This window comes from Danio aesculapii, chromosome 21 (assembly GCF_903798145.1).
Source record: "Danio aesculapii chromosome 21, fDanAes4.1, whole genome shotgun sequence".
Taxonomy (NCBI): domain Eukaryota; kingdom Metazoa; phylum Chordata; class Actinopteri; order Cypriniformes; family Danionidae; genus Danio; species Danio aesculapii.
In genome coordinates this window covers 4,045,759-4,059,002 of record NC_079455.1, presented here as the reverse complement: position 1 = coordinate 4,059,002, position 13,244 = coordinate 4,045,759, and the positions used below count along the sequence as shown (strand labels likewise).

General features: G+C 36.1%; 1 protein-coding gene across 2 annotated transcripts in view; it reads left to right on the top strand.

Annotated features, from left to right (window-relative positions):
• LOC130215189 (gamma-aminobutyric acid receptor subunit beta-2) overlaps nucleotides 1-11,864 on the top strand; it is a 157,531-nt gene extending 145,667 nt beyond the window's left edge. Inside the window, exons 9-10 of one of the 2 annotated variants that reach the window (XM_056447099.1) lie at nucleotides 6,243-6,383; nucleotides 11,517-11,864. In XM_056447099.1, coding sequence (XP_056303074.1) covers nucleotides 6,243-6,383; nucleotides 11,517-11,864 — 489 coding nt within the window. The remainder of the gene's footprint in view (nucleotides 1-6,242; nucleotides 6,384-11,516) is intronic. The other variant, XM_056447100.1, reaches the window with a different exon arrangement.
• Nucleotides 11,865-13,244: the final 1,380 nt, after the last annotated feature.

Below are 13,244 nucleotides of genomic sequence, written 5' to 3'. Positions count from 1 at the left end.
CATACAGAAATCGGAAGCAGATAGTTTACTACCACTAGACACGCAGATTCGCATGTCATTTAAAATAAAACTATTCAGATGGCGCCCTGTGGCATGGCAGAAATATGAACAGTGCCCTGAGTCGTGGCTGGGTGCCGTGGACAGCCGCCGACTTGCGGTGCCAATGTGTGAACCCTGATAGGAACCTATGTTTAGAATTCTAAAATGTCGCCGAGCGGCGCTTCTGGTGTGCGACCTGCTTTACGTTCTTGTCGCAGCACCAGTGGCACCGGAATTAGGCACCAAAATTCATATGCTGATTCGGTTCGGTACATTCCGGTTACAAAGGTACCGGTACTATAATGGCACTGGGTTTCGGTACCCAACCCTTCTGCTAAACATGAAATAAACAAAAATAGTTTTTACTTTGCATTTCGTTAATACCTCTCTATTCTAGCTTTCATGTCTTTTCCAAGCAATGTCTGAAACCTTTTATTACTAGTGTTCCTCAAAATAATTGGCCTCTTCATGATAAATCGCTTGTTGTATGTCTCATTTGTAAGTCACTTTGGATAAAAGCATCTGATAAATGAATAAATGTAAATGAAAAATTCAAGTTTTCCTCTGAAAAGCTGTCTTTGATCTCTGACAAACAAGCTTGCTTTTACTATGGCCAAACAGATCATCTGCCTAGAGCAGTTTCTTTGCCTATGTGCTCACTGACAAACTGCAGACTTGCTTGTTCTGTTTAGACATCAAAGACTTTGCCCTGTATTCCTTTCATGCAGGTACAATTTGTAAAATCTCTCTCACATTGTACTAACTTATCAGAAGACCCTCTGATTAATAATTGATATTATTGGGGACTTGTTTTGGCATCAGATGGTCTCCTCATGAGCTGGTATTGTATAGAAATTTGCCAGTCCTGATCATGTTGAATGTCTTTTGAAATTGATACCTCACAATGATAATATAAAAATGTATTTAAAAAATCATACCTGATATTTTTGTATAGATTTTTATGACACGTTTTATACATTCAGGCTATTCAGTAGCAAGGCAACAGTCTTTTGAAAGCCTGCAAATGTATGATTTTGGAAAGTTTAAGGTCCCTGTGTATTTATTTTGTAGTGCACATTGTTAGTATTAAGGAAAATGATGATTCTGCACAGGGTAATTCACTGAAAATAAAGTCTGTTTTGGTAATCAAATCAATTGTCAATTCAATCAAAGTTTGGTCATTTTCAATCAAAGACCATTTGCTACTCAAGATTCAGACTTAGTTTGCAGTACATTGGCATACTGAAATAAAAGTTGTCTGTGAGACAATAAACAATTAAAGTATTACACAACATACTACAAAAAGTACAATCAACGAACCAACCACAAATTATATTTTGTATATAACCAAAAAGTATATATTTTTAGCATCTCTGTGACACAATAATAATTAAAATATTACACAAATTACTACAAAAAGTACAACCTACCGATCAAGCAAGCAACAACCCAACCAACCAGACAACCACCCACCCAATTAACCAACCAACCAACCACCCACTCTCCCAAACAACCAACCACCGACCCACCTACACACCCATCCAATCACCCACCTACTCACCCAACCAACCACCTCTCTACCCACCAAACAACACATCTACCTACCCAACCAAACAACCACCCAACGTACTAACCACCCAACCAACCAAACAACCACTCGCCCACCAACCCACCCAACCAACCATGCCAACCACCCACCCAACAACTCACTCAACTAACCACACACCAACCTAACCTACCACCCACCAGCCCAATCAATCAACCAACCAAGTTTGTTATGGTAATCAAATCAATTGACAATGCAATCAAAGTTTGATCATTTTCAGTGAAAGACCATTTGCTACTCAATATTCAGATTCAGTTTTCAGTACATCGGCATACTGAAAGCAAAGTCTCAGTAACTTCCGGTTCAGTTTAAGTTGGTAAGTTTTTGAAAAATGAACGTGTCTGTGAGACAATACAAAATTAAAGTATTACACAATATACTACAAAATGTACAACCAACCAACCAAGCAACAACCCACCCAACCAACCAACCACTTTCCCACCCATTCACCCAACCAACCAACCACTCTCCAAATCTACCTACCCCCCCGACCTACCTACTCACCCAAACAACCACCCACCGGCCCAACCAACCAACCACCCAGCCACTTATCCAACTAACCTCCCACCCAGCTAAACAACCAACCACCCACCCAACTAACCAACCAACCACCAACCCACCCAACCAACAAACCAACCAAACACCAACCCACCAACTTACCCAAATAACCACACCAGCCTAACCTTCCACACACCAACCAAACCATGCCCACGGCCATCTTGTGACTAAATAATAATAGGTTAGTGTATGCCTCATTCAGCCGTTCTCATTTCTATCAGCTTTCCCTTTAATTTAAAATATATAATATTAAACAATTACAGCTCATAACGATGTTTCGTAGCTATTTTTACATTTTGTGTCAAAACATTACTACAGAATAAATTATTAATTATTTATACAATAAGCCTGCCGGGCTTTATTCTGTGATAACAACCACCTGGATGTACTTTATCCCATATTTTATACATTTTCTATACGTAAATTCTAATAACTTGTTATTGATAGTAAGGAAGCTTATTGTAGTAGTTATGTTTAGGTATGGTGTAGCATTATGGGATCTAGAATATGAACATTACATCTCATGGAACAGTCAGTATGCTAATAATATGCATGCTAATAAGCATCCAGTTCCCTAAATCTGAAATGTTGTAGTGTCAAAGAGTAAAAAGGGCTTCCACACAGGTAAAATGAAAGTAATATACATGTATCCTACATAGTTTATACTGAACAATGAAGAAACTCGGGACTTAAATACAGAAGGTGATGTAATTAGGAGATGATAAAAGGAAACAGTGTCAAACTAAACAAAAAAACGAAAATAATCATTCATGTCACATGCTAATAATACATTAATATTAAATAAAAACTGTGCGTACATTAAGTAATAAGTGCATTGCTCATTAATTACTAACATTACTAATGGAACCTTATTGTGAGTTACCAAAGGATTATTTTATTCTGCTGGTTTAAGTTGTTTCTACTTAAAATGTTTGGCAAATCACTACACTGAAGGCTAAAACACATTGAATAATGGAATGGAACGATACAAACTTGATTGCTCATTTCACAGGATTTCAATTCAATGCATTCAGATGGCTTTGCTGCTGTAAATCGATGTCAATGTCAACACCTTTTACCTGTGGCCAGTGTTATTATTGTTCTGTCTAGTCTATATTCATATGTTCACTGTAATTTCAATGTCTGACTTGATTGTGACCGGCTGTATTCTGAGATTTTTTAGTTTGTTTGTCAATGAAAGCAGTGGTTCTTTTCCAACATCACTGTAATTATGCAGTCGTATTGGAAAATAGTTTGACTGCTGCAAGAAATCAAGTTATGAGTTTATGTTGGGGTAGAGGAAGACTGTTCGATTCAATTCAATTCAATCCAAGTTCATTTGTACAGTGCTTTTCACTATACGTATCGTTCCAAAGCAGCTTAACAAAACATCCACATTATTACATTACAGTATTGGGATACATCTACATTAATCCGGATGAATTTAAAAACGGATGAATCCATGTGCACGATCGTTTTTCAGTGCTTTCCATCATCCATGCTAAAACAACTGAGAGCACTTTCGTTCATGTACTGCGCATGTACACATGATTTTATCTGCGTCATATCCGCCTGCTGTTTATTTACTTTCCGTCTCTTTGAAACGTCACTGCAAAATGTATCAACTGTCGCCTGCTTCCGCCGCTGAACCACAGTAAATGTTCCCTGTCCTTTGAAGAGAGGCAATATGGAGCGTCTATAAAACTGACATTAATCTTTAATAAATCTGTTAAAACCGACAGCATCTAAACGCTTTACAATATCGTCCACCATGTATCTACTTTGCACAGTGATTTGAGCGGTTTTCGTTTTATAAAAAGACCATCTCGGTCTGGATGGAAGGCCAAAACATTTTTTAAACAAAAACATATTAGTCTAGACAAGGCCTTGTTGTGATTTTAATAGATGTATAGATGCACATACACACAATGTGACACAAACACACACACGCATACAACTTTTTAAAAATGTATATATAAAGCCCGATCTCACGAGAAAACGTAAGTATTTTATGTTTTGTCAGTTTAGTGGCTAATTTGTACGAAATTGTACGATTTTAAAAAGGAGGCGTGGCACCTAACCCCACCCCTAAACCCAACCGTCATTGGGGGATGAGCAAATCGTACTAAATCGTACGAATTGGATCGTACGAATTCGTACGAATTAGCCACCAAATCAAAAAGTTACGAATTGCCGTGAGATTGTGTTGATATATGTATGAATCACTTATTTGTCTTTAGCAAGAAAAGCTGAAAAACAGTAAACCTCAGTACAACTTCAAAAGCGAACTAGAGTCAAAATATTATATCAAAAGCAATACTCAAATGTTATAATACAAGGAAAAGCTGCTTGGTTATAATGGAGGACAATGGAGGCTCGTAATGTACGATTTTTAGAAGATACAAAACTGTTAGTGATACTGTAGTGGTTTAGTTGCTTATACAGTACAACATACAGTCAAGCCCAAAATTATTCATACCCATGTAAAATTCTGACTTAAAGCTACTTTAATTCAACCAGAAATAAGTATTTATTTTTTAATCGGAAATTACTTCTCCCAAACAACAAGACGGCACACGTCACGATGGCATCGTTGTGAAAAAAAAAAGCTTTTATTTACATTTGAACTAAACTTCAGACGCAAGAACGTCAGCGTTTGCCAGGGTTATGAATAATTTCGGGCTTAACTGTATACAGTATATATAAGTGATGCACAATATTTCAGTGGCCATATCAATATCGATAAATGCAATTTTTATTGTTTTTGTTATCGATCCGATAACAATAAATCAGTTAAGCCGACAAATCCTGTATTAATTCCACTGGTTGAACTACTTCACATGCTTGCTGACTTGTTTTTTACTGATATTTATTTTATTATACTGACATTATTTATTTTAGTTTACACACAACATATTTTATTCATATAAAAAAAAAGTTGTCCATAGAAAAGAATAGCTGATTAATAAAGTTCAGAAATCAGTTTTTCTAAAGTAAAGAAGTTTAAAAAATAAAATCAGATGTTTGCTGTATGTGTTCAAATTTAGATCTTTTTCAATCATGCAAAAACAAATAATACTTATATTTATCAGCTAATATAACGGCGTCCAAATCAAAACAGTTATCGTTTATACAGTCAAGTCTGAACCACTGGCGAATTCTGATTTATTCATTCATCCATATATTCACTTTCCTTCAGCTTAGTCTCTAATTCAGAGGTCGCCATTGCGGAATGAACCCTCAACTAGTCCTGTATATGTTTTCACAGCGGATGCCCTTCCAGCTGCAACCCAGTAATGGGAAGCACTCTCGCATTCACACACATACTCATACACTACAGCCAGTTTAGTTTATCCAATTTACCTTTAGTGCATGTCTTTGGACTGTGGGGGAAACTGGAGCACCTGGAGGAAACCCACACCAACACGGGCAGAACATACAAACTCCACACAGAAAAGCCGACTGGTCCAGCCGGGACTCAAATCAGCGACCTTCTTGCTGTGAGGTGACACTGCTAACCACTATGCCCCAATTCTTGTATATCATCTTATTATCTTTTGGGAGAATCTTGTGTCATTTACTGTCCATCTGGTTGAATAAAAGTAACTTCAAGTCAGAATTTGTCAGGGGTAAGAATAATTTCGGGATTAACTGTATATATCACACATACTGTATCAAGAGCTCTCTGCTGGTTTTGCTTCGGCACCAGGATGTTTATGTTAATGCTTTCTGAAACCCTGTTAGAACAGATCTGTGACCCATTTTTGGGTACTGACCCAATTATTTTTTTAACCACTGATGCAGTGGATCAGTCAACAGCACTCTGGGAAGTGGACTTCTGGTTATTTTGTTTGTTGCAACTCTGTTTCGTCAGTGCTAAGATGTAGTAAACTGAAGGACGGCTTTAGATTTAGAGCAGTGGTTTTCTTTGAGAGGCATTCATAATACCAAATGGCTTCACCTTGAAGCAAAGAAATCCAGTATAGCACCTTTCTTGAAAAGTGACTGCTTTGACAGTGATGATTTTGTATGCTTTCAGTGGTTGGTGGGAAATGTAGTTCAGAGAGACGATGGTCTGTATGCCAGAATGAAACAGAGGGATATTGACGCACATGACTCCATGTGGGAACCGATCTTTGTGGACGATGCAGCATTAGGACTAGGCGATTCAAAAAATAAGGTACTGGAAATGTTCATCAAGAGAGTTGTGGCATACCAATTTATTTGAGACCCGGCTTTACTTTACAATTCCTTGCTTCCTTTTAAAAGGAATTGTTGACCCAACTAGCAATGTCTGTCATCATATACATCAAGGGTGCTCAAACTTGGTCCTGGAGGGCCGGTGTCCTGCAAAGTTTAATTCCAACCCCAATCACACCTGGAATACCTAATCAAGCTCTTTGTAGGCTTTCTAGAAACATCCGTCCAGGTCTGTTGAGGCAAGTTGGATCTAAAATCTGCAGGACGCCGGCCCTCCAGGACCGAGTTTGAACACCCCTGATTTACACACTCTTGTGTTGTCCAAACATACAAGAAGATCATATTTAGGTAAGATTTAAGCAACCCAGGCTCATTTGAAACATGGCTCAGTCTATAATTTGGTTTAACGTACCAGATACATGACCTTTTTGTGTATGTACAAGAGGTGGCATTTTTTTTTGTACAGATCACCTAGCGAACTACTAAGCTAAACCCAACCAATACTGTTTTCAAAAGCAAATGCACTGCGACCACACATAGCTTTACCTAGATTTTGCATAGCTTTCATCTCTTTTGTGGAAGCGTGCTTAACTTGAATTGTATCCAAGCAATCTGAATCACAAGTACAACATCGTACAAAGTGAGCAAACTGATTGCGCCCAAAAAAGTTGTCCATTTGGTTGTCTATTTTTTTCATGGTATTTATTTGGTGTTGCACAAAGATCTAGACGAAAACAATACTTTATTCTTTGTTAATATGTCCTGTAACTATCATTAGTGTAAAGAGGAGCAAATTTGTCAGCGTCACGCTGCCCTCTAGTGTTCAATTTTCCTAGAAACTGCAGCCAAACGTATGTTAAAGTAAGTTTTTGTGGTTTTGCAAAAATGTGAGATAAAGCACATATTTACAATGAGCCTGTGCTTTTAAAACCATTCACTTTCCTTCGACTTAATCCCTGATTTATCCACAGCGGAATGAACCACCAATTACTCTGGCATATGTTTTATGCGGCGGATGCACTTCCAGACACAGTATTCAAAATCTTTCCAATCTTTGCTTTCATGTGACATTAAATACAATAAATAAATCAGGTTTGGAATGACACAAGGGTGAATATATCATGACAGAATGTTGATTTATTTTTATTTATATTTTTTTGGTGAATTATTTCTTGAAGGGCACCCTTTTCCTTTACTCCATTACCATTATCACCTCTTTTCCCCTCCAACCACTCTCCAAAGCAAATGTTTACATAGGTAACATGACTTATATATTAAATATATGATCAATGAATTTTCTAGTGAATATATAATTTAGCAAAAAAGCGTTTAATTTGTAAATGAAGGAAAACAATTGAATATTTACTGAATTTTACTGTATTTGCTGCTAACAGAGTTTTCTAAACAATTTAGAGCATCCATCTCGAACAAATAAAGGCTGTAATTTCAGAGAAATACTGTATATATAATATATATCCTCATCTGTACCACCATACTTTGGATTACATCTACATGTGTACCGACCTCTTTCCATATGCTTGTCCTTTATTGGAATTTGTCTCAGTGTTATTGGTTTGTCTCAGTCTTTGTTTAATACTGTGTTGATTTGCCTAAATCTTTTCACAAAAACCAGCAGGTAAGTCAACATTTGTTCTCTTATTTTGTTATCTTGTTTTGTAAATGTAGTCAATTGGCTGGGTATCAATTGTGAATATACATGTGAAGGCAATAATATTAGCCCTCCTGTGATATTTCTATTCTTATTCAAACATTTTATAAGTGATGTTTAATAAAGCAAGGACATTTTCACAGAAATTGTCAAAATATTATTTTTAAAAGTAGTTTTTTTTCTGGATAAGGTCTTTTTTCTTTCAGTTTGGCTGCAATAAAAGTGTTTACATTTATTGAACAATTGTCAATGTTATTAGCCCCTTAAAGGCATAGTTAGCCCAAAGGTTTAAATGTCCTGGTAATTTACTCATACACAGGTCATCCAAAATGTAGGTGGCTTTTTTCTTCAGTAGAACATTAAAGAAGATTGTGAGCTGAATCCGTGGTTCTCGGCGATTCAGATAATGGCAGTGAATGGTGATGGGTTCTTTTAGATTAAAAATAAGCACATACAAACAGTACAGATCAATAGTCATGGCTTCTGATGACACACTATTATTAGCTTTAGTTTACAGCCTGGTCAAACAGATATCAGCACATGTGCGACTGCACTTTTTAGACTTTTTTGTAGAAAGTTTGTAGACTTTTCTCATTAAAAGCGACCAGATTACAATCGGACTACATTCACACATGTGCTGAAAACTTTTTTTAACATTAAAGATAACATTCATGTACTTATTATAATAATATAACATTTTTTACACAAACCTATCATTTGGCTTCATTGATTATGGCCCAATCTCCATTCTATTTTTCACCCCTTTCCCCTGGCTCTTAAAACAGAGTGTGAAAAGAACTTGCGAGCTCTTTTGTCGTATGAGATCAGTGATGGTGCCTGCTGTAATTATTACATGACTTTAAAACAAGAACGCCTTTATGAATGTATTAAAACATATGTTTGTTGTTAAAATTATTAATAATGCCAGAAAAAACTTAAATTTGTGCATCTGCTGACTCGCGTGTACAGCCATGTTGCTGTTGTAGCTAGTGTATATTCTTGGAAATTTTAGTATCCCTTGGTTTCTATTAGGGATGTCCAGATCCGATCATCAGGTTTTCAGACTCGATCGGAATATTGATATATATATCCGTATATATATATATATATATATATATATCTCCCTTGTGTGGTGTTCGTATTTTTGTTACTCAGCCAGTGTTCATGGGTCTGGTGGACCCACTAGAGTTTTAGCTTTCCAAATTAACACTATCAAACAATTTTATGTTAAATTACTCAACAAATGTTTACTTCATCCCAAATACAAGCCATATGAACAGTAAACATGGTTCATTTTTCCCCTTTACCTTTGTTAATCATATTGATGAATTAATGTGCTTCTCGTTTTTTTTTTTATTTATTTTTTATTAATGTTATGAAAAAAATAAAACCCACAGATTTGTTTTTCCGTATTGTTCCCACCATGGTCTTGGACATTGTCATCAGAAGCTCCTCTCTCTTCCACAATCAATTGCAAGGCCCTCGCAGCAGATAATCTTTTGGCTATCTTGATCAGTTGTGATAAGGAACCACACTGGCAAAGTCTTTTTTATAATATTATGCCCCTAATGCGCAGATAGGACAGGGTGTGAGAAAAAAAAAAACCTTGGTTCCCGCAAGACAGAGGGTAAAATGTGCAGGAATGTAAGAGCAGACAGTGTTGATAGTTGAATTTTCAACAATGTTGCAACTTTGTGCGGGAGCAGGAGGGAGAGGGGTGGAAAACAGCAGCACCAGAAAGGAGGAAGACAGAGTGTAGGAAGACTGTACCTACATTTTCAAGACTTTTATTAAACCTGGGTCCAGTGGACCCGAACACCTTGTATGCAATGTAACTGTGTAGAGGGAGGTACATTAGCGATCATGGAAAATTTGTTTGGATTTATGCTCTTCACAGAAAATAAGCCAAAGCCAATGAATTTCAGGTTGAAAAAATTATTCATTGTTTAATTTTTAGTTTGAAAAAAAAAACTGAAAACGGATCTCACAGACTCGAACACCATACAAGGGATATATAGATATATATATATATTCATTATTTTTCATGGCACAGAGTTTAAACCTCTTTCTTGACACAGAAACTGGAACGTGTGCGGCATGACATCCCATTGTTGCAGAGACCCTATTGATGAAATGCTGGCAAAGTAGATCCTGGAAGCAGCTAGAAGCAGAAAACGCGAATATGGCTGCGGTCTGGAGGTATTATAAAGTTGATGATGACAATATCAACAATGACAATGATGCCATAGCAAACTGAGATATGTAAACTTGGGATTGCCTGCCAGGTATTTTAACTTGAGGTGCTATTAGTTTTACTGTTGCACTAAAGTCCAAAAGTGAAGAACTGATGTTATTTATTACTTGATTGCTCAAGCTACCTCACAGAAGTGCTCTGTTTGTTAACAAAGTTGTTAAAATAAATTGAATTAAATAAAAAATAAGGGCAATACTCGAGGGCAAAAAAACCTGATCAGGACATCCCTAGTTTCTATCGTGGATCCATTTCAATCTCCATTTCAAGACCTATTGAGCCTTTAGCTTTACGCCATCAAGGCAAAGAGAATTGGGACACTCCTACCCCTTCATGTGAATGCACAAAACAAGAGGTAGGGGTCCTTGGAATTGGAGCTTGGATTTGTATGTGTTTATTTTTAATAACTAAAAAAACCTGTGACCATTCACTGCCATTATATAATTCAGCTCAAAATCTTCTTTAATGTTCTACTGAAAAAGGAAAAATAAACAATGTCCTACATCTTGGATGACCTGTGGGTGCAAAACTAACAGGACATTTTCAATTTTGGATGAACTATCCCTCAGTAAGATCCTATTTGTTTATTATAGACCATTTCAATGTGCTGATTTAATTGGCCTATGAACACTTCCTGCTTGTTGTCAAACTATTTCATATCTGTAACAAGAGGCGATTCAATCATAACTTGATGTTATAACAGCTATTGTAACATTATTTATTAATATGTGGAACTTTTTGGACACAAGCTATGATTATTTATAATGTAAAACAGGAAATACATCAGGACCTTTGTTATTGTTTACATCCCTCAATATGGTCTATTGGTTGGCTACAGAGCAGAGCACCACTACCCAATAACTTTCCTTATTATCCTAATTTGTCTAGTTAACCCAATTAACCTAGTTAAGCCAATCGGGAAAAAAAATTGCTTAAGTGAGCTAATAATATTGACCTTAAAATGTTTTGTGATAATTCTTTCATTCTAGCCAAAATAAAGTAATTAATACTTTCTGCAGGAGAAAAAATATTATAGGAAATACTGTGAAAAATTCCTTGATCTGTTAAACATAATTTGGGAAATATTTGAAAGAGATAAAAGACAAAAATAACAGGAGGGCTAATAGTTTTGACGTCAACTGTTTGACAAACTGTTACTGACATTAACCCATTGGTCGATCTGTTTGCCTTAGATGGACCCCCATGAAAACATCCTTCTCACTCCCCTGGAGATCAAAAATGAAATGGGCACATCAGAGTTAACCCTGGGTTTGGGTGACCCCCGTGCGACCATGCTAGCCTATGACAGCACCACACTGCAGTACCGAAAAGCCGGCCTGGCCAGGCACAACTTTGGACGCAATGCGCTGGAACGCCATGTTGCTCAGAAGAAGAGTCGACTACGGCGGCGCGCTTCCCAGCTTAAAATCACCATCCCTGACTTAACTGATGTGAATTCGATCGACAAATGGTCGAGGATGATCTTCCCCACAGTATTTTCATTCTTCAATGTTGTCTATTGGCTTTATTATGTCAACTAACTGGATAGTGGGGCACCGCCGAGAAGCGCCACTTATTTTTATGTCCGTATATATTCTTCCGCTTTCCTGCCATTTGATTTTGCAATACAAGCAGGACTTATGTTGACAGATTCACATCAGGACTTTTTCTCTTTGGCCTCGAGGTCACCTTAATTGCTGGCTGACACAGATATTTCGAAGAGGTTGAAAACAAACAGTGCCTGCTCCAAAAAACCAACAAAAAAAAATCACTAGTATTTTTCAATATTTCATTTATTTATTTATTTGTTTGTTTGTTTGTTTGTTTATTTATTTATTTATTTATTTATTTATTTATTTATTCATTCGTTTATTTTTTATTTATTTTTTTATTCATTTATTTATTTCTTCATTAGTTTATTTATTTATTTATTTATTCATTAGTTTGTTTATTTATTTATTTATTTATTTATTTATTTATTTATTTATTTATTTATTCATTCATTCATTCTTTTTTTTATTTATTTTTTTATTCCTTCATTAGTTTATTTATTTATTCATTAGTTTGTTTATTTATTTATTTATTTATTTATTTATTCATTCATTTTTTTTATTCCTTCATTAGTTTATTTATTTATTTATTCATTAGTTTGTTTATTTATTTATTTATTTACTTTGTTTTCTAATATTTCTCTTAGAACAAGACTTTGTCCATTTGAAAATTGGTTGTTTTTATCATTGCTAAAATCAAAGTCTTAAGATAAAAACTGGACATCCACAGCACTTCGCTTTTAGTTCTTCCCATTTAAAGAGATAGTTCACCCCAAAAACTAAAGCACAGTCATGTTCAAAACATAATATTTTGAAGAATGTTGCAAAAGCGGCAGGCATTTTCCAGCAGGCACACAACATCATAAGACGTTAATATTAGGTCAGATTTAGGTCGTGACGTCAGATGACCAAAATTAAATGTCTAGTTGGCGTCTAAGCACAATGTTATTGTGATGTCCAATAACAACACTGTTAGGTTGTGTTGGAAAGTGACCAAAATCCAACATTGAGCCAACATCTTAAACCAACGTCATATTGACGTCAAATACTGACATTTATTCATCAGGTATGGCAACCAAAATCTGATAGACGTCATAGTGGTAACATCCACACAACGTCAAGCTGTAACATCATTAGACATTGAAATATGGTTGATTTGAGGTTGGACGTTGACGCTGGCCTGACGTTGGGTTCTGATGTCAACATGATTTTTAGTTCCAAACAAACCTCAACATCCCCACGACATTGGGGTACAGCGTCAATCCAACGTCATGTTGACATCCTGTGCCTGCTGAGTGACTTTCATAATATTTTTTCACCCATAAACAATACTCAGTAATTCTTCCTTCATTTTTTTTTTCAAGATTTAAT